The sequence below is a fragment of the Camelus dromedarius genome, chromosome 5 (assembly GCF_036321535.1).
Source record: "Camelus dromedarius isolate mCamDro1 chromosome 5, mCamDro1.pat, whole genome shotgun sequence".
NCBI classification, from domain to species: Eukaryota; Metazoa; Chordata; class Mammalia; order Artiodactyla; family Camelidae; genus Camelus; species Camelus dromedarius.
Genome location: NC_087440.1, coordinates 82848041 through 82868815, shown reverse-complemented (window position 1 = coordinate 82868815; position 20775 = coordinate 82848041). Strand labels below are relative to the sequence as shown.

Sequence of the window (20775 nt, the reverse complement as noted above, 5' to 3'; positions counted from 1 at the left end):
GACCTGTAACTGGGAGGGAACTCACAAACTGGAGGTTCCCCCTGAGGAGCAAAGGGTTCGTAACCTACATTGGACATCCCAACTTTTAAGACCTGTACCTGAGAGACAAGCCACCAAAACATGTGGCTTTGAAAACCAATGAGGCTCATCCACAAGACCCAAATGGCTGGAGCAAACTGAGAAATGACCTTTAAAGGGCTCACATGTAAACTCACCTGCCCCAGGGCACTGTGCAGAAACAGCCACTTGAAAAGCACTCAGATTTTATATGAGATTCATTTGCTAATCTTAGAGCATCAGTCAGAGGGTAGAAGTCTACTGGGATACTCTCCGGGGACGGGAGACTGCTGGGTGCCACTTTTACCCTCTCCCTCTGCCTTGCTAATGGCGAAGGGCACCATCTTTATTTCCCCCCTCAGCAGGCACCATCTTCACACTCAGCCTCTGCTGTGATCCACAGCACCAGTATCTCCTTGAGGGGAGATTTTCCATCGCAGGTGCCCAGGCTTTTGTGGCTGCCGTCCAGGGCACACCCCTTGATCATTTGGCTCTGGAAGCTAGTAGGGCTTATGTTCCTGGGTCCCATGGGACAGTGACAACTGAAGACACAGCTTTTGGCAGACTACCACCTCTAGGGCACTACACAGCCAGAAGACTGAAACAGACCCCTAATCTTTCTGAGAAAAAGGCCCATTTGCTTGTCCAGGAGCTTTGGACTGAGGGGCAGGCTTCTGGTCTGGCACACGGAGGTGCTATCAAGGAGCAGAGGCCAAGGGATGCAATGTTTGCACTTTCCCTCTGCTCACCAGTATCTCCCAGAAAGGAGCCTGTACTCTTGTCTGTGCCCCGGGTTTTGCAGCTGTGGTCAGGGGCCACCTCTACCTTGCCTGGCTCTGGTGGCCAGTGGGGCTTATACTCCCAGGGCCCACAGGACTGTAAATGGAGAAAGAGTTCTCGAACAGTAACAACCTTCAGGGCACAGCAAGAAGCAACAGACCCAGGAGCTCAGTCTTTCTCTGAACGAGGCCTGTTAGTTTATCATCATAGCTGCAGCCTGAGGGGCAGGCTTCTAATTAAACATACATCTAAGAGCTGACTGTAAGCCTCTCCAGAGACCCCGAAGGGTGGGTGCTATCTTGGCGCTCTTCCTCTGCTGCACCCGAGTACCAGTATCTCTCAGAGAGGAGCTCTTACACGTGTCTGGTGCTGTGGATTTTGTGGTTTTCCCACAGAGAATGCCCCTTGATCACCTGGCTCTGGTGGCCTGGGGCGGGGGGTGGAACCATGTTCTTGGCTCCCACAGGACCGTAACAATCAGAGAGATGGTTCTTGGCAGACCACCAGGGCACTGTGCACACAGAAGACTGAAACACATTCCCAGTTTCTCTGTGAATGAGGCCTGTTTGCTTGTACTGGAGCTTCTGCCTGAGGGGCAGCCTTCAAGTCTGGCAGACATCCAGATGCCTACAGAGACGCTCTCAGGGAATGTAGGGCAGGGGACCCCATCTTTGTGCTCTCCCTCTGCCTCACTCCAAGTTGCCTGTATTTCCCAGAAAGGACCTTTACACTTTCTGGAACCCCACTTTTTGTGACTTTCACCCAGGGGACACCTCCAGACTACCAGACTCTGGTGGCTAATAGGGCTTATACTTGTAGTCCTACAGAACTCTGCATCATTGGATACTTTGTAATTGCATAAAAGCTGCTTCCTGAGGGTCCAGCTTCCAGTCAGCCTGAGTCTAGGTGCTGGCTGAGATCACTTACTCTGGTACATCTTCTGGGACATGCCCTGGCACATCCTTGACTCCTGGGAGCTATTAAAAATAAAATAAGCTTGCTTACACAATCACAAAAGTTTGAGAGACAGCCAAGAGCTAGGACAAGGTTGAATGATAAGGTTCATTTCCTACATGAGGCCACTCCTTCAAGACTAAGAAAGATGGCTGTTTCATCTAATGTATAGAAACCAACACACAGTCAAGCAAAGTAAGGAAACAGAGGAATATGTTCCAAAGGAAAGAACAAGATAAACCTCAAAAGAAAAAAAAAAGCTAAATGAAATGGAAATAAGTAATTTACCTGATAAATACCAAATAGAAGTCATGGAGCTAAAGAATACAGTAACTGTACTGGCAAATACATTAGAGGAGTTCAACAGTAAACTAGATGAGACAGAAGGGATCTGTGAACCTGAAAACAGGGCAGTGGAACTCACCCAATCATAGCAGCAAAAAGAAAAAAAAAAAAAGTAAAGATAGCTTAAGGAGCTTACAAGACAGTATCAAACATACTAATATTCTTATTACAGTGGTTGCAAAAGGAAAAGAGTGAGAGAGCGAGAGAGTGCACGCACGAGAGAGAAAGGGTTAAAAAAGTTACTTGAAGGTAGAATGGCTGAAAACTTTCCTAACCTAGGGAAGAAAACAGGCATCCGGGTCGAGGAAGCATGGAGAGTTCCAAATAAGATAAACCCAAAGAGGCCCACAACAAGGTACATTACAATTAAAATGTCAAAAGTTAAAGACAAGGAGTCAGTGACTCTTAAAAGCAAAAAGAGAGAAACAACTTAATGTATTTAAGAGCCTCCCCCCTTCAATAATACTAGAATTTTCAGCAGAACCTTTCCAGGCCAGAAGGGAGTGGCACAATGTATTCAAAGAGCTAAAAGAAAAAAGACTTCCTGGCAAAGTTATCACTCAGGATTGAGGGGCAGATAAAGAGTCCTGAAGACAAGTAAAAAACTAAAGGAGTTCATCACCACTACATCAGCCTTACAAGAAATGTTACGGGAGTGCTTTACACTGAGGAGAAATGGTGCTAATTAGTGACAAGAAAACATAGGAAAGCATAAATCTCACTGGTAAAGGTAAATACATAGTAAAGGTAGCAGACGAATCACTTACAAAGCTAATATGAAGGTTGAAAGACAAAAGTGATCAGAATAACTATAACTACAACAATGAGTTAAGGGACACAGAAGATAAAAGACGTAAAATGTTACATCAAAAACAAAAAACTCCGGATGGGGGAGTAAAAAGGTAGAGCTTTAGAATGTGCTCAAACTTAAGTTGTTATCAACATATAATAGATTGCTATATATATATATAAGTTGTTACATGTCTCATGGTAACCACAAGGCAGAAATCTATAGTAGACACACAAAACACAATGAGAAAGGAATCTAGGCATACTAAAGAAAGTCATCAAACGCACAGGAAGAGAGCAAGAGAAGAAAGGAACAGAGAGGAACTACAAAACATCCATAAAATAATTAACAAAATGGCAATAAGTATATATTTATCAATAACTACTTTAAATGTAAATGAACTAAAGTTTCCAATCAAAAGACCCAGTGGCTGGATGGATAAAGAACAAGACCCATCTATCTATATGCTGCCTACAAGAGACTCACTTTGGATGTAAGGAGGAACATCAACTGAAAGTGAAGGAGTGGAAAAAGACATTCCATGCAAATGTGGAAACCAAAAGAAAGCTGGGGTAACTATACTTGGATCTGACAAAACAGACTTTAAAACAAAGACTGTAATAAGAGACAAAGAAGGGCATTACATAATGATAAGCAACTCAATCTCACAAGAGAATGTAACATTTGTAAATATTTATGCACCCAACATAGGAGCACTTGAATTTATAAAGCAAATGTTAACAAATCTAAAGGGAAAAACAGCCAGCTATACAATAATTAACAGGGAATATTAACACTTCACTTATATCAATGGATAGATCATCCAGAGAGAAAATCAGTAAAGAAACATCACCTTTAAAGGACACAATACACCAAATGGCATTAACAGATATATAGGGAACATTCCATCCAAAAGTAGAACACACGTTCTTCTCAAGTGCACAGGTAACACTCTCCAGGATAAATAATGTACTAGGCCACAAAACAAATCTTAATACATTTCAGAAGACTGAAGTCATATCAAACATCTTTTCTGACCACAGTGGTATGAAACTAGAAATCAATTATAAGAAGGAAACTGGAAGATTCACAAATATACGAAGATTAACAACATGCTACTGATGAACCAATGGGTCAATGGAGAAATCAAAAGAGAAATTAAAAATACCTGAGACAAATGAAAATGGAAATACAACATACCAAAATGCATAGGATGCAGCAAAAGCAGTTCTAAAAGGAAAGTTCACAGTGATAAATACCTGCCTCCAGAACAACAAAAGCCTCAAACAAATAACTTTATACCTCAAAGAACTGGAGAAAGAAGAACAAAGCCCAAAGTTAGTAGAAGGAAGGAAATAACAAAGACCAGAGTGGAAATAAATGGTATATAGACTAAAATGATAATAGAAAAGATCGAGCTGGTTCTTTGAAAAGATAAACAAAACTGACAAACCTTCAAACAGATTCACCAAGGAAAAAAAGAAATCAAAAAATAAAATCAGAAACAAAAAAGGAGACATTACAACTGATACCACAGATACACAAAGGATGTAAAAGACTACTATGAACAGCTATAGAACAACAAATTGGACAACCTAGAAAAACAAGTAAATTCCTAGAAACATACAAACCTTCCTAAACTGAATCATGAAAAAATAGAAAATGTGAGTAGATCAAGCATCAGAAAGGAGAATGAATCAGTAATCGAACAGTTCCCAACAAACAAAAAGTATAGGAACAGACAATTTCACTGGTAAATTCTACCAAAACAGTGAAAGAAGAATAAATACCAATCCTACTTAAACTCTTCCAAAAATAAGAGGAAGACGAAGAAACACTTCCAAACTCATTTTACAGGACCAACATTACACTGACACCAAAACCAGAAATGGATGCCACAAGAAAATTAGAGTTCAATATCACAATGAACACAGACACAAAAATCCTCAATAAAATATGAGCAAGTCTAATTCAACAATACATCAAAAGGCTCATATCCATGGTCAAGTGGGATTTATTCAGGGGTGCAACGATGGTTCAACATCTGCAAATTAATGTGGTCCACTACATTCACAAAATGAAGGATAAAAATCAAATTATCACCTCAATAGGTGCAGGAAAAGCATCTGTCAAAATTCAACATCCGTTTAAGATAAAAACTCTGGAATAAAGTGCATAGAGAGGGAATGTAATAATAAAGGTCATATATGATGAGGCCATAGCTAACATGATACTTAATGGTAAAAAGCTGAAAGCTTTTCCTCTCAGATGAGAAACAAGATAAAGATGCCTACTTTCATCACTTTTTTCAACAAAGTACTGGAAGTCCTCGCCAGAATAATTAGGCAAGAAAAAGAAAGAAAAGGTATCCAAAATCACAAAGGGAGAAGTAAAACTGTCACTGTTTGCAAATGACGTTATATATAAAAAAATCCAAAAGACCCCACCAAAAAATTTTTAAACTAATAAGTGGTGGTGGGAGGGGATAATTTGGGAGTTTGATATTTACAAATGTTAAGCCACTATATATAAAAATAGATTTTAAAAAGTTTCTTTTGTATAGCACAGGGAACTATGCTCAATATCTTATAATAACCTTTAATGGAAAAAAAATATGAAAATGAATGTATGTATGTATATGCAAGGCTGGGACATTGTGCTGTACACCAGAAATTGATACACTGTAATTGACTGTACTACAATAAAAAAACTAATAAATGAATTCAGTAGTGTAGCAGGATACAAATTCAATACACAAAAAATCTGTTGTGTTTCTATACACAAATAATAACTCTCAGAAGGAGAAATTAAGGAAATAATCCTATTTAAAATTGCATCAAAAAGAATAAAATACCTAGGAACAAATTTAGCCAAGGAGGTGAAAGACCTGTACATGGAAAACTATAAAGACATTGATGAAAGCAACTTAAGATACAAATAAAATGGAAAGATATTCCATGTTCATGGATTGGGAGAATTAATATCGTTAAAATGTCCAAACTACCCAAATCAGTACACAGATTTAATGCAATCCCTATAAAAATTCCAATGGCACTTTTTATAGAAATAGAAAAAAAAAATCCTAAAATTTGTATGAAACTACAAAGACCATGAATGCCAAAGCAATCTTGAGAAAGAAGAACAAAGCTGGAGGCTTCCTGATTTCAACCTATATTACAAAGCTATAGCAATCACAATAGAATGGTACTGAACAAAAACATCACACATAACAATGAAACAAAACAGAGAGTCCAGAAATAAACCCATTCATATATAGTCAATTATTTTATGACAAAGGAGCCAAGAATATGCAATGGGGAAAGGACAGTATCTTTAATAAATGGTGTTGGGAATACTAAACAGCTACAGGCAAAAGAATAAAACTAGACCCCTATCTAATACCATATACAAAAATAACCTCAAGATTGATTATAAGGAGTTGAATATAATACCTGAAACCATAAAGTTCTCAGAAGAAAACACAGGCAGTAAGCCTCTTGACATTGATTTTGGCAGTGATTTTCTAGATCTGGCAGTAAAAGCAAAAGCAACTAAGCAAAAATAAACTCAAACTAAAAAGATGCACAACAAAGAAAATCATCAACAAAATGAAAAAGCAACCTATGGAATGGGAGAAAAATATATGCAACTCATACATACGATAATGGGTTAATAATCCAAAATATGTTTAAAAAATCATACAACTAAATAGAAAAAAAAACAATCCAATTAAAAAATGGGCAAAGGATTGGAACAGACATTTTTCCAAAGATGTTCAAATGGCAAACAGGTACATAAGAAAATGATCAACATCACTGTAATAATTAGGGAAATGTAAATCAGAAACACAAGATACCACCTCACACCTGTTAGAATGTCTAGACTCAGAAAGACAAGAAATAATAAATGCTGGCAAAGATGTGGAGAAAAGGAACACTTGTGCACAGCTGGTGGGACTGTAAACTGGTAAAGCCACTACTGAAGATAGTATAGAGATACCTCAAAAAATTAAAAATATAACTACCATTATATATTATATGTATATGTATGTGTGTGTGTGTGTGTGTGTGTGTGTATACACACACACACACACACACACACATAACTATCCAGCAATTTTAATTCTGGGTATCTATCTAAAGGAAATGAAAACACTATGTCAAAGAGATGTCTTCACAGCAGCATATTTACAATAAGCAAAACATGGAAACAACCTAAGTGTCCACTGATGGATGAATGGATAAAAAGTTGTGGTATATAAACACAATGAAGTATTATTCAGCCATACAAAAGGAGGAGATCCTGCTATTTGGGACAACCTGGATGGACCTTGAAGGCATGAAGCTAAGTGAAATAAGTCAGAAAGAAAGACAAATACTGTATGATCTAACATTTATTTGGAATCTAAAATGCAAAGAATCAACTCCTCCTCTAAAATTCACAGGAAAAAAGATCAGATTTGTGGTTACCAGAGGTAGGAGGTAGAGGGAGGGGAAGTTGGATGAAGGCAGTCAACAGGTACAAACTTCCAGTTATAAGTAAGTACTGTAATGTACATCTTGATGGTGACAGTTAACATTGCTGTACGGTGTATATGAAAGCTGTGAAACAGTAAATCCTAAGAAATCTCATCATAAGGAAAAATTTTTTTCCTTTTTTGTATATATATGACATGATAGATATTAACTAAATTTACTGTGTTAATCATTTCATAATATATATAAGTCAAATCATTATTCTGTACACCTTAAAGTTATACACTGCTATATGTCAATTATATCTCAATAATATAAAAATTTTTTTCTAAAAAACTTACTACAGAGCTACAGTAATCAAAACAGTATGATGTTGGCATAAAGACAGACATACAGATGAATGGAATAAAGAATCCAAAATAAGCCCTCTTATATACAGTTAAATGATTTTTGACAAGGGTGTCAAGACTATTCAATGGGGAAAGGACAGTCTTTTCAACAAATGGTGCTGGGAAAACTGGATATCCATATGCAAAGAAATGAAGTTGAATCCTTACCTAACACCATATACAAAAATTAACTCAAAATAGATCAAGGACCTAAAAATAAGACCTAAAACAATAAAACTCTTGGAAGAAAACACAGGACAAAAGCTTCATGACAAAAGCTTCATGACATTGGATTTGCCAATGATTTCTTGGCTATAACACTAAAGGCACAAGCAACAGAAGAAAAAACAGACAAACTGGACTTCATGAAAATTAAAAAATTTTGTACATCAAGAAACTCTATCCACAGAGTAAAAAGGCAACCCTCAGAATAAGAAAATGTTTACAAATGATATGTCTGACAAGGAATTAATATCCAGAATACATAGAGAACTCCTACACTCAACAGTTAAAAAACAATCCCACTAAAAAATGCTCAAAGAACTTGAGTATACATTTCTCCAAAGAAGATATATAAATAGTAAATAAGCACATGAAAAGATGCTCATCATCACTAATCATTACGAAAATCGCAAATTAAAACTACAATGAGATACCATCTCACACCCATTAAGATGACTACTATAAAAGACAAAATGCAAAAAAACAGAAAACAAGTGTTGATCAGGATGTGGAGAAACTGGAACCCTTGTGCACTGTTGGTGGGAATCTAAAATGATACAGCCGGTATGGAAAACAGTATGGAGGTTCTCAAAAAAATTAAAAACAGAATTACCATATCATCCAGCAATCCCACTGCTGGGTATATACCCAAAAGAACTGAAAGCAGGGTCTCAAAGAGATACTTGTACACACGTGTTCACAGTAGCATTATTCACAATAGCTAAAATATGGAAGCAACCCAAGTGTCCACTCACCAAAGAATGGATAAGTAAAATTCTGTATATATGTACAATGGAATATTATTCAGCCTTAAAAAGCTAGGAATTTCTGCAATATGCTACAACATGGATGAATCTTAAAGACCTTATACTAAGTGAAGTAAGTCAGTCACAGAAAGTCAAATAATGCATGATTCCTCTTATATGAGGGACTTAGAGTAGTCAAAATAATAAAGATGAAAAGTAGAATTAGGTTTGCCAGGGACTGGAGGGAGGCAGAGGATAGAGAGTCAGAGGTATAGAGTCAGATTTACAAAATGAAAAGTGTTAACAGGGATGAACGGTGGTGACGACTGCATGACAAAGTGAGTGTAATAAATACTACTGAACTGTACACTTAAAAATGGTTAAGATGGTAAACTTTATGCTATTTTAACACAATAAATTTAAGTTATGAAAGTAATATATGCTCATTATAACAAAAATCAAATACAAAGACACATTAACAAATAGCCACTCTCACCCTCCCCAAAGTTGTACAAATAATTTAAGCTCCTGTCAAATAAGAGAGATACCACTAGCTTCACTGCTGAGCCACCATTTTCTGAGAAGGGGAGAAAATTCCTTTATCAGAATAAAGAACATAATTTAAATACTGCTTTTGTCTAAGAAGCAATGTATAAAGCAATTATTTTTATGCAGAATGAACAACAAAAAATGTTTAAATAAAGGGTTAAGTCTCAGAGGTGGAGTGATAGCCAAGGGTTGGTCTAGTGGGATGGAGCGGGGATGGACCGCTACTGCTTAGTGGTTAGCAGGTCGTCCATGTGTTTGCTCCCTGAAGCTTATGCCCCAGCCTGATGGAGACTTATGGGAAACAATTCTTATTAAAGTAGTGTTAGAAGGACGCAAAAGATTAGGATGAAACAGTGAGGAAGACACCTTTATAGACCCTTGCATCACTTTGAACCTCAAAATTACCTTGTCAAGTCATACAGGCAGAATGTTCTTATTCTGATTTTACAGAGTAAGAGGACTTCTAGAAAGTGCCTTGTCCAGGTCATCCATCCAGCCCTTTGAAGCCTTCCAACCCTGCAATCTGGGCACCATCCAGTTTACCTGACACTCTGCCTCACAAGGGAACAAGAACGCTGAGTCAGTTCCTTCTGAATGGGGTGAGGTGGGGTTGAGCCAATGAACTGCTCATACACCAATGATGGTGAATCATCACAGCAGCTAAGTGACCCTCAAACAGAAATTCCTGACATGGTGTGGCCCAGGGACAAAATCTCGCATACAAGGGATATGTCTTACCACAAATGTCACAAAGCATTTGTTCTACCTAGGTATTTCTTAGTGTGAAAGAGTATGCTTATCAAGTAACTTTAAATATCCTCTCCCTGTCTTTCCAAAAAAACTGGCCGCACAGAACAGGGGCGTTCTAAACAGAGATGGGTGCGAATACATATTTTATCTATTTTCCAACTGATTTTACGGTATAGGCAATTAAGAGATTAATGAATTTCTGGTGCACAACAAATCCCACATACGCTCAAAATTTTCGCTCTTCTCCAGTCCCCCATGTTCTTTTCTATCACCCTGACTTCCAGACTTCTCTTTAGGGACCCCCAGCCGACTTGGCTCCTGGGGCGACAATTCCAGTCCCTCACCAGCCCAACAAGGTACCGAGAACTCGGCTGCAATACCACACTTAACCGGAAGATGCCGCAGCCCCAACACTTGACAGAGCCAACTTTCAAATTACAACCAAACCAGCAGCCATTTAGTGCCTACTGTATACTTATAGACAATTACCCTAGGCAATACTTGATAACTACCCTAGTCAGGGAGACGCAGCACCGGTGGGTTCATCTGGGAAGCGCGTGAGAATTCGATTAGTTAAATCGTATAAAGTGCTTTGAACAATGCTCTTAATCATAGTGTGAAATTATTACCAGCCTAAGGTGAGGTGCCTAGACCGGCCGGGTCCACCGCAGCTGTCTCTCAGCAGGGAGGTCTGGGCCTGGGCTCAAGGGCTTGCTTTCCATCCAGTTGGGGCCCTTTTTCCGGTCGTGTGCCATCAAGCTGCTGCTATGTCCTCCAAGTTGTAATCCGAAATTTGGCTCCTCTCCGGCAAAGTAGCGGTGGTATTGGGGGTGCAAGAGAGGGTACCTGGGGCGGGACCAGGTCGGTGCCGCCACATCACCACTTTCCTGAGGGAACTTCTAGAAGGCGGGCACACAGGGAGGTGGCACAGTGGGGCGCAAGAGGTCGTGCTCCTACAGTCTAAACTCAACACAAACTTTCCTCCTCTGATCTCCGGGTCTGCGCCTCACCTGCCTGTGAGACCGACTCCAGCACGTTAGGCGCGCGGGCTGGGCTCTCCTGCCACGGACCTGGGCGGGGCCCCGGTGGCACCTAGGGGGGGAGGGTCAGCTGATTCGCAAGACTGATGGGCTGCACCTGCCTGGGGCCTCCAGCCTCGGGGTTGGTGGGCTCCGCTGGGCCTCCACCGCGAGGCAGGTCTAGGGCGACCTCAGCGGGCAGGGCGTCCCGGGCCCCCTTTCCCCCGCCCCACCCCCGCGCTCCCGGGGAGGCACCAGCGGGACCCACGCTCGCGCGCTCCTGCCTGCACTGGGCGCCGGGGCCCCGCGGCCAATGCACGCGCGCACGAAACGCCACGTGCTGGGGCCCCAAACGCGCGGAGGATGCACTAGGCGTAGGCGCACGGCAGCAGCCCCACGTGCGGCAGCCAGGACCCACCGCCCGGAGGTTCCCACGCCCACCTTCCCCAAGCACGTGCGGGCCGCCGCCCCCTCCCCGCGGCTCGCGCAGCCGCGCCCGCGCCCGGGCCCGGGCTCCAGGACCCGGCACCGCGAGGCGGCGCGCGGACCGCCCAGGGCCGCCGAGGGGCGGGGCCGCCGCCCGCATTGTTCCTCCCCGAGCGGCGGGCCCTCCCCTTCCCCCAGCCCCGGGCGGGGCGCGGGGCCGCCGAAGCCGAGGAACGTGGGCTCGCGCCCCGCCTTTGTCTCCCGGGCGCGAGCCGCCGCAGCCCTGCGCCCGCCGCTCGCTGCCAGAGCCGCTTTGTGCCGCGGCGCGGGGGACGGGGACGCGGGGTGCGGAGCCGGCGGGCGCAGCCTCAGCATGGACGTGACCGTCTCGGAGCTCATGGAGCTCTTTCTGCAGAGCCCGCTGGTGACCTGGGTGAGTGTGCCCGGTTCCCCGCCCCATTGTTGGTGCACTGGCTCCTCTCCCGCCCGCCTGCGGTCGCAGCACACCCGACCCCAGCCGGGGCCCCGGGTAGCCCCTGGGACGCAGAGGGTACATCAGGTGTCCCCGGCCAGGGTCGGGGTCAGTGTGCCGGGGTCTGGAGGCGTTTTAAACTCTGGAGCCGGCGTTCCCGGTGCCGGACCCCGCCGCGCTCCTGGCCTGGCAGGGGCTGAGCGGGTACACCTGTTCCCGCCGGGCGTTGGGCTGGCGGCCCTGTAAAGCGATAGCGTTCGAGTGGTCACCCTCGCCTCCATGGCTTGACCACTGGAGGAAAGGACCCATTCACCCAAAATATCCTGGTTAGTTTCTGAGCCTTTGAGACCAGCGAGTGACTGTCGGTGGGGATTAGGATGTTCCGAGTGAGAACGTGTACAGGCTAGGGTGGGCGTAGTGATTTCCAATGGATTTGAGACGTGAGAAATTTATTGAAAAGTCCCTTTTATTTTTTTTTTTCCGCTCTGAGACGCTGGAGAAAAGCGACGAGGAAGTTTTCTTTCTGCTGCCTCGCGTCTGTTGCCTGGCGCGGGGAGGAGAGAGAGGCCCTGGAGAAGGGGGCTGTTGAAGGGTGGGTGGCCGTGGATAACCTCCTTCTGCCCACAGGGGCCCTGCCAGCCTTTGCCCGGGAGAACTTTAGACTGTGCATGTGGGGGGTGACTTTTTCTGCCTTTCTCTCCACTTTCCCCTTTCCGCAGGTGAAAACTTTTGGTCCATTCGGAAGCGGCAACCAGGACAACCTGACAATGTACATGGATTTAGCAGATGGCATCTTTTTGAACCAAATCATGTTGCAAATGTAAGTCACCCTCGGGAAGGAAGGAAAGAATAATGCTTCAGAAAGTCGAATTTAAGGTTGTGGAAATAAAATGTGAAGTTGCTGTGGAGGGTTATTTGCACGTGGAGCCGTCGGTATCTTAATATTAAGGTGCCTTTTCGCCATTTGTGGGGTATGAAGAACTCCAGGATGGTATGCTGGCAGTTTGATGAAGGAAATTTGGAACTGAATGACTGTCATCCACATGGTGTGAATAGTGCAGTTGACTTCACACTCAGGGACTTAATTGTTGTTTGAGCAATGACACGAAGAAAACTCTTTTTGGGGGCAAGAAACTGTAACGAAGAGTGTCTGGTTACAGGAAGTGTCGGGTGGGACCAGAGCATCCGTGAGTGACTATCATAAAGTTTCATTCGAGGTCAGGACGCCTGTGTTTCTGAACTCCCTTTCATCTTCCATTTCGTTTCCCCTGTAGCAAATGCAGCTGGTTAAGTTCCATCTCATGAACTGAATTTAAAGCCACAATGTTGGGAGAAGCACAGGGAATCAGAAGGCTCTGGTACTGTTTGTCTTGAAGCATGCGGCTTAAGCAGGGTCTTGGTGGAAGTTACATTTGCTAGCATGTTTGTCTGACCACATCCTTTCCTGTTGCTGAATTCTGCAGAGCCTGTCTGATTGACAGCCTGCCACATGTAGGTGTTGGCTCCTACCGCTGCATTCTGTTTTTAACTCAAACTGCAGGGAACATATTGGAACTGAGTGTCAGTATGATTCACAGACACTTGAAGCAAAATAAACCATCCTAATGTTCTCTGTGGATCGGGCCCTTATGCTCACCTACTCACCTGCAACTAAGCAAGTTGTCAGACTTGAGTGTGAATCCATTAGCTGATGAGAATCAGCTTCGTTTCTGGCCCATGTACGAGGAGGAGAGTCAGCTTTGGCATATTCCGAAAGTGGTTTAAATAGATCTACCTACAAATGTCTGTGTTAAAAAATTTCCCAAGAACATTGCTCCTTTGGTTTAATAAGTATTTTGACGGTCATGGTCATGCTATGGGAGAGATACCTCAGTCTTAATTTTTTTTTGAGGCATTAATCAATCTTGTGTTTGATTAGATTCTAAAAAGGCAGATCTGTTGTCGGCTTTGGCAGCACTTCTTTGAGAACATCGATGAGATGGAGTTTTCCTGGGGTTGTCTTGTGGCATATTCAAGTTCTGGCATCTCTCCCCACTTCGTTCTGTAAGACCCCGAAAATTGCTGGATTTCCATTGGGCAGCGACCAGGGGAACTTCAACCTGTCCTGTTTAATTAAAAAACCAGCAGTATCCCCAGCCTTTTCATTCAGCTTTTACACCCAGGCGAGGGGAGAACAAAAGCCCTGGGACTGTTTCTCTTTCTTCCCTGACCTTTGGAATTCCTGAAGCGTTTACCACTTGCTTGTAAATCAGGAAAGCCTGTTGGACCGTTCCTTTGAGAAATGCCAGCTCATCACTTGTTCACACTTGGCCCGTGGCTAAATTCAGCTTGAAGGGCTTCTCCCCTCCCCTTGACAATTGTAAATGTTATTTTCTCATCTGCGATGTGCCAAGGTAATCGTTCTGGAAGTGGGGACTGATAAGTGTGCAGTTCCTCAGGGCTCCAGCAGTGCTTCTGGGTCCTTTGGCCAGGGTTAGGCCTGGAGGAAGGGACAACAGGGAAGCTGTTTGAGTGGTTTTCCAGAAGGAGGAAATCAAGGAGGGAGAGGCACCAGCAGCACACAGTTTACTGACGGTGGTGATCAGAATAACCTGCTTCAGGTGATAGAAATTAGAGCATGGTTTGCTCCTGGAAGTAGTTGGGGATTGCCTGGAAACGGGGCACAAGGGAACTTCTGAAGGTGGTAGAAATGTTCTGTATATTGACTGGAATATATTTCATTTTTAAAAACTCATCAAGCTGTAACTTTAGATAAATGCATTTCACTTTATGTAAAAATTACCTAAATTAAAAAAAAATTAAAAGAATTCCAGACCTGGTGTCAAAAGGCTTGGTAGCTAGCTTGGTTTCAAACCCTAGGTCTCTCTTGTGCAAGCTATGTGACACTGGGCACATCACTCAGTATATCAGTTTCCTCACCTGTAAAGTGGGAAGTAAAATACCTTCCTTAAGAGGTTGTGCGGATTAAATGAGTTGATGTGTTAGCAATTAGCATAGTGCCTACCGCTTAATAGGTGTTGACGTCAGTTAAGTATCTGCCATCTTAATCCAGAAAGGATTTGAGGCACCCCAGAAGAGTTTTTTTTTTTTTAAGTCTACTTTTCTCCTACATTCTTAGTCTCCTAGCTTACTGCATAATTCTTGGCCTCAGCCCTCTCCCAACAAGATTTAAGGCAAAACTGGACTCTGGGACCCACACCCTGGCCTCACATCTAGCACTGTATTTAAGCCAAACCTGTTTTCACTTCTGCCAAATGGAGAAATGTCAGGCTAACTAGCAGGTAAGTGATAAGGCTGTTCTGCCTTATCTCCCATCCTAGGAGTCCCTACTGCGTGCAGTTTGCCTAGTTTGATAAATTCTCTCCAAGTTGGTAGAGCCTGAGAAAATTGCAGAGAGCAGTGTGCTAATATGTTGCTGGAGCTCAGATAAGAGGCGTGTTACCTAACACTTTGGAGCCATATGGAGGCTGGCGGGGGTCACGTGGCTGCACCTGGGCATTGTCTCTGGCAACTGAAGAAGGCTGCGGTAGTAGTCTCTCCGCCCTGGCCTCCCAGTGACATCAGTGCCTGGAAGCAGGAAAGCCCTGTGAGCTCAGCTTTCAGGGGAGGCCCAGGTCTAGGAGAATTCCTGAATGAAAGTGAGGCATTGAGCGGTGTGGATGGATCTGCATGGGAAAACTTGCTGAATAGCCCCTCTGTAAATGCAGTTCTCTGGGTACCTACTGATACCCAGGGGAAAACAAGGTATCTGATTCTCTTTGGACATGTTTTCATGGTCTCTTAGGAAAATGAAGAGCTTTGACTCTAGCAACAGGCAAATGACTTCAAATCCTCCCTCTGCCACTTAGTTCTATTAACTTGGACAAGTTGCTTAAACTCTCTAAGCCTCAATTTCCTGATCTATAATAAGTAGGATGATATTTTATAGATTGGGGGGAAGTAAATAAGATTATGGAAATGCCCCACAAGTGTCAGTCATTGTTACCGTTAGAGTGAGGCCCAGAGCTATGTGTGTGTGCTCCCTTGCATGTGTTAGTGTGCGTCTGTGTATGTGAGAGTGGGCACGTGATTTAATGTAGTGGCTGTTGAGTGCTGTTGGGAACTTGGAACTGGGGCTGCGAGCTTGTGCCTGGGCAAGGTCTGTGTTAAATCCAATGCTGTTTGCTTTGTTCAGACTCCTTTCTAACCCCTGGTGCTAGCTGCAAAATTACAAATGGGTTATTTCCAACTTCTGAATAATTAATATACCATCAGGCCAGTGGGAGGGTTTCTTAAACTTCTAAAAAGCATTTGAAGGATAATTTTTTCCTCTACTGCTCTGAAGGAGGAGTTGTGTTCCCATTCTGTAGATGTAAAAGTTGAGGATAAAGGGGCAGATACTTGTTAGTGGAATGAGTTTGTGTTGGTGCTAGAGTGTTGGAGCAGAAAAGAGTTTTACTTATGAATGTAAGGGATTTTCTTTTGTGGCTGCAGCATATGACGCTCTTCATGGGGCCTTTGAGTCTGTAACAATTACACAGAAAATTCACATTCGTTGTGGGGGGGTAGGAACATACAGATGAGCAAAACAAAAATTGCCTACAATTTTACCCTGTCGAGGTAGTGGTATTTAATATTCTGGGGACTCCCAGATGTTGTCTATGATATGTGTATATATTAATATATGTTCCTAATGTATTTTTATACAAATATGGGCTCGTCCTACTGTTTAACATCTTTTTTTAACCTCTGATAGATTATCAACATCTCCATTATCTGTGTCTCAATATAGTTTCTTTTTTACTGAAGTATAGTCAGTTTACTATGTTGTGTCAATTTCTGGGGTACAGCCTAATGTTTCAGTCATCCATATACATACATAAATCCCTTTTCATATCCTTTTTCATTATAGGTTACTGCAACATATTGAATATAGTTCCCTGTGCTATGCAGAAGAAACTTGTTGTATATATCTATTTTACATATTGTAGTTAGTATCTGCGAATCTCGAACTCCCAATTTATCCCTTTCCACCCCTTTTCCCTCCTTATAACCGTAATTTTCTATGTGTGTGAGTCTGTTTCTGTTTTGTAAATAAGGTCATTTGTGTCTTTTTTTTTTTTTTTTTTTTAAGATTCCACATATGAGTGATATCATATGGTATTTTTCTTTTTCTTTCTGGCTGGCTTCTTTTAGAATGACGATGTTCAGGTCCATCCATGTTGCTGCAAATGATATTTTATTCTTTTCTGTGGCTGAGTGGGATTCTGTTGTGTAAATATACCACAGCTTCTTTATCCAGTCATCCTTTGATGGACATTTAGGTTGTTTCCATGTCTTGGCGATTGTAAATAGTGCTGCTGTGAACATTGGGGTGCGTGTATCTTTTTGAATTAGAGTTTCCTCCAGATATATGCCCAGGATTGGGATTGCTGGATCATATGGTAAGTTTATTTTTAGTTTTTTGAGGAATCTTCATACTGTTTTCCATAATGGCTGTTCCAAACTACATTCCCACCAGCAGTGTAGGAGGGTTCCCTTTTCTCCACACCCTCTCCAGCATTTATTATTTGTGGACTTTTTAATGATGGCCATTTTGACCGGAGTGAGGTGATACCTCATTGTAGTTTTGATTTGCATTTCTCTGATAATTAGTGATATTGAGCATTTTTTTATGTGCTTATTTGCCATTTGTATGTCTTCATTGGAGAATTGCTTGCTTAGGTCTTCTGCCCATTTTTGGATTGGGTTGTTTTTTTGTTATTCAGCTCTATGAATAGATACAGTTTCTTGATTCAGTTTTAAATTTAGGAAGCCTTTGGGATATGACCAAAAGTTGGGGGCTGGCCTTTTCACAAAGGAGGGAGGCAAGGTTGCTATAAACCTAAATCATGACTCTCTTTAAAATTCTAGGGTGAGTCGATTTCTTGTTTTCTAGTTAAAAATTTTTATGAGAAGAAAGCCCTGGGGGCCCCGCACTTTGGACTTGGAACTCTCCAAGTTTGGACAAGCCGCCAGATGCTTTCTTGCTGTCTTGTCTCTCCTGTCCTCTGATGTCCTGATGTGGGATTGTCAGGCTTTTGCGTTCTAGGGCTAACAGGTCAAGATTCTTGTGATTATGACAGGATTATGATAGCTTTCGGGGAAACAGTCTTTCCGTGGTTCTATGATGTCCTCTTCCTGGAATCTAGGACCGTGTACCCAGTTCGCCAGTGCAGACCTGGCCTTCATAGAATGGTAACCTCTTAATGCTGGACGGATCCTGTGGGCATCTTGCAGGTGAACACACTGGGGCCCAGCTTGGAATCAGTGGCTCCTGACTCATTTTCTGAAGCATGGAGAGGTGGGGGTCACTCGGTGCTGGGCAGAGTTGGGGACAGACCTTAACCAGAGTTGACTTGTTTCGATTGTTCCCTAATAATCTCTTTAACCTGAGAGCCTTAGTTAAAGGAGGGTGTGCTAATGACGATGGTAATTAGCCTAATTACTCATAGAGTAAATGTGAGAATCTTTTGGAGCATTGTTTCAATTAGTTATTGCTTCCTGAAACTGGGGACTAACAAAGCAGGGTGGTCAGAGGCCTCCCCTCCATCACCTGACGGCTGCCCAGGCCCTGACCCTGTGTGTGTGTTGTGCTTCTGCTCCCGCAGTGAACAGACACGTCTTTGCCGGGGCCCTCCAGCTCTGGGAGCTCCTCGAGTGGTCCTGTGTGACTTAATGAAAGCTGGGATTATAATAACAACAAAACAGAAAAAGCCCTGCATGTTCTCTAGTTCTGCTATTTTAAGAGGCACATTTGTCACATTATGAAATTGCTTCTCATCTCTTAAGGTGTCTATAGGAAAGAGAGAATTGCCCCCTTAAGATAAATTATTTTGTCATGCTAGGTGCATTTCTGTAGCTAAAATGCCCATGCAGTTTAAAATCTGAATGCCTGCTCTACTGCTAAATTAATTTCCACTGAACTGTTAACCTTTATTTTCTCAGTAATGAATGGCTCCAGGAGAAACATGTAATGTGTAAATGGCTTGGCCAGACTCCATTCCTCTGTGGGGACAATAAGAAATGTTGTCCCAGGACAGTTTAAAAGAAGTCCTCTGGTTGCCCCAAGGTGCCCATGTGACTATTTATCCAGGATGACTGGATAAAACCCATGGCTGATGATTGCATGGAATGTGTAAAGGGGTTTGCAGACACACAATACAGCATGGGATCTCCTAGTGTCTATATCAGACATTTACTTAATGGTTGAATTTTAAACAGCTTGTGTTATAAAAAAATTGTGCTTACAGTGACATTTGAAATGATTTCTATTTGTTGATTTTTTTTTCCTGTTTGTCAGTTTTGTATTGATTATTGGCTTGGAATGAGTTGGATGGCATTGAGGTTGATTTCCTTAACTCCCCAAATTCCCCTTCCTGCGCGTCTCTCATCACTTTCATTATCTTCATCATCATCATCATCATCATCATCGTGGGGCCTGGGTACTGACGAAGGAGGAAGAGGACTGTCTTTGTCACTCCAGCCCCAGGGGGCTCAGCGCCCTTATCACTGGGCTCAGAGACACATGAAAGCGGAAGACAGCCCTCATTTGAATGAGACATCCTTCATGGTGTCTTGGGACAGTAGAATGGGAAGGAGGGCTTTGTTAGGAAGAGCAGTGTGGGGTATGTGGGGAGGTGGAAGCTAAATACGTTCCGTTGAATCTGTTCTCTTCAAATAGGAAACCTTTTTGAGAATTTTTGAGAAATGTCCTGTACGTAGATGAGTGAAATTATAAATCACTTGATTTCGGATTTCTAGTTTCATCACAACCAGACCTGACTCTTGCCTGAGATTGGAAAATAAATGACACTTTGAGGGTTTCCCGCGTGAATTATTTGCCTCTACTTTTAGTATTTCTCGTAGGGTGTGCTGTACACCACAGTGTCACAGATTCGTGGTGGTGGTTTTTCAAGATTGAATTGTATCCTTGGTATGTAAATCGTAGGCAGGACCAACCCAGCACCAGTTAGGTGGCAGAGGAGACCCCTGTGAAATGGAACATTAATGATTTTATTGATTTATTAAGTCAGAAATGTACCATTTTCCCTCTTTTTCGTTTGTTTTTTCTCTTTTCTCTGTTTTTTTTTTCCCTCTTTTCTGTCTTTCTTGATATTTCACATAGTTTGGTTTGTTCAGCTTTTAATCCTTTTAGTCTTGAAATAGATCTTGGGGTAGGTTATTGATTTTTATACAGGATAACTTTTGAGTCTGCATTGACATTTGGTGGTGGTTTATGGGTGCTGCCAGCAGTGGGAATGGAAATAACATTGATCAAGGGCCTGTGGTGGGCTCGGTGCTTGGGGTGAGCAGCAGAAGGTGATGAGATCCATGGCTTGGCAGTGTCAGAATTAGGGTTTTCACTTGAGCCACAGCTGAATAGTAACCGAGCCTTAGAGAGGGCTGAATGCTCAGTAGCGGCCTGGGTAGGACAGGGGTGTGGCCGATGCCGGGAGATGCAATTTCCCTTCTCATTTCCCCCCTAGAGATCCCAGGCCAACAAATCAACGCATCAACAAGCACGTCAACAATGATGTGAACCTGCGCATTCAGAACTTGACCATCTTGGTGAGAAACATCAAGACCTACTACCAGGTAAGGCGGTTCTCTCTTCCCCTGGAGTTCTGCTGTGCGTCCGGCAGTATCACCATTCGAACGGTTTCCCCACAGGAAGCCGAGAGGAAATGGTGGTCAGGCATCTACTTGCAGACACTTGGTGTGTTTGCACATGCATCCTTTTTTGGGGGCGTTGTGAGAAGGGTCAGAGGTAGGATTGCTTT

General features: G+C 42.8%; 1 protein-coding gene across 6 annotated transcripts in view; it reads left to right on the top strand.

Annotated features, from left to right (window-relative positions):
* Positions 1-11699: 11699 nt before the first annotated feature.
* CCDC88C (coiled-coil domain containing 88C) overlaps positions 11700-20775 on the top strand; it is a 122035-nt gene continuing 112959 nt past the window's right edge. For 3 of the 6 annotated variants that reach the window (XM_064486206.1, XM_031454199.2, XM_031454198.2), the window contains exons 1-3: positions 11740-11935; positions 12694-12794; positions 20482-20590. In XM_064486206.1, the coding sequence (XP_064342276.1) occupies positions 11876-11935; positions 12694-12794; positions 20482-20590 (270 nt within the window). In that variant the 5' untranslated portion in view covers positions 11740-11875. Of the gene's footprint in view, positions 11936-12693; positions 12795-20481; positions 20591-20775 lie in introns of all 6 variants that reach the window. The other 3 variants (XM_031454194.2, XM_064486204.1, XM_064486205.1) reach the window with 3 other exon arrangements.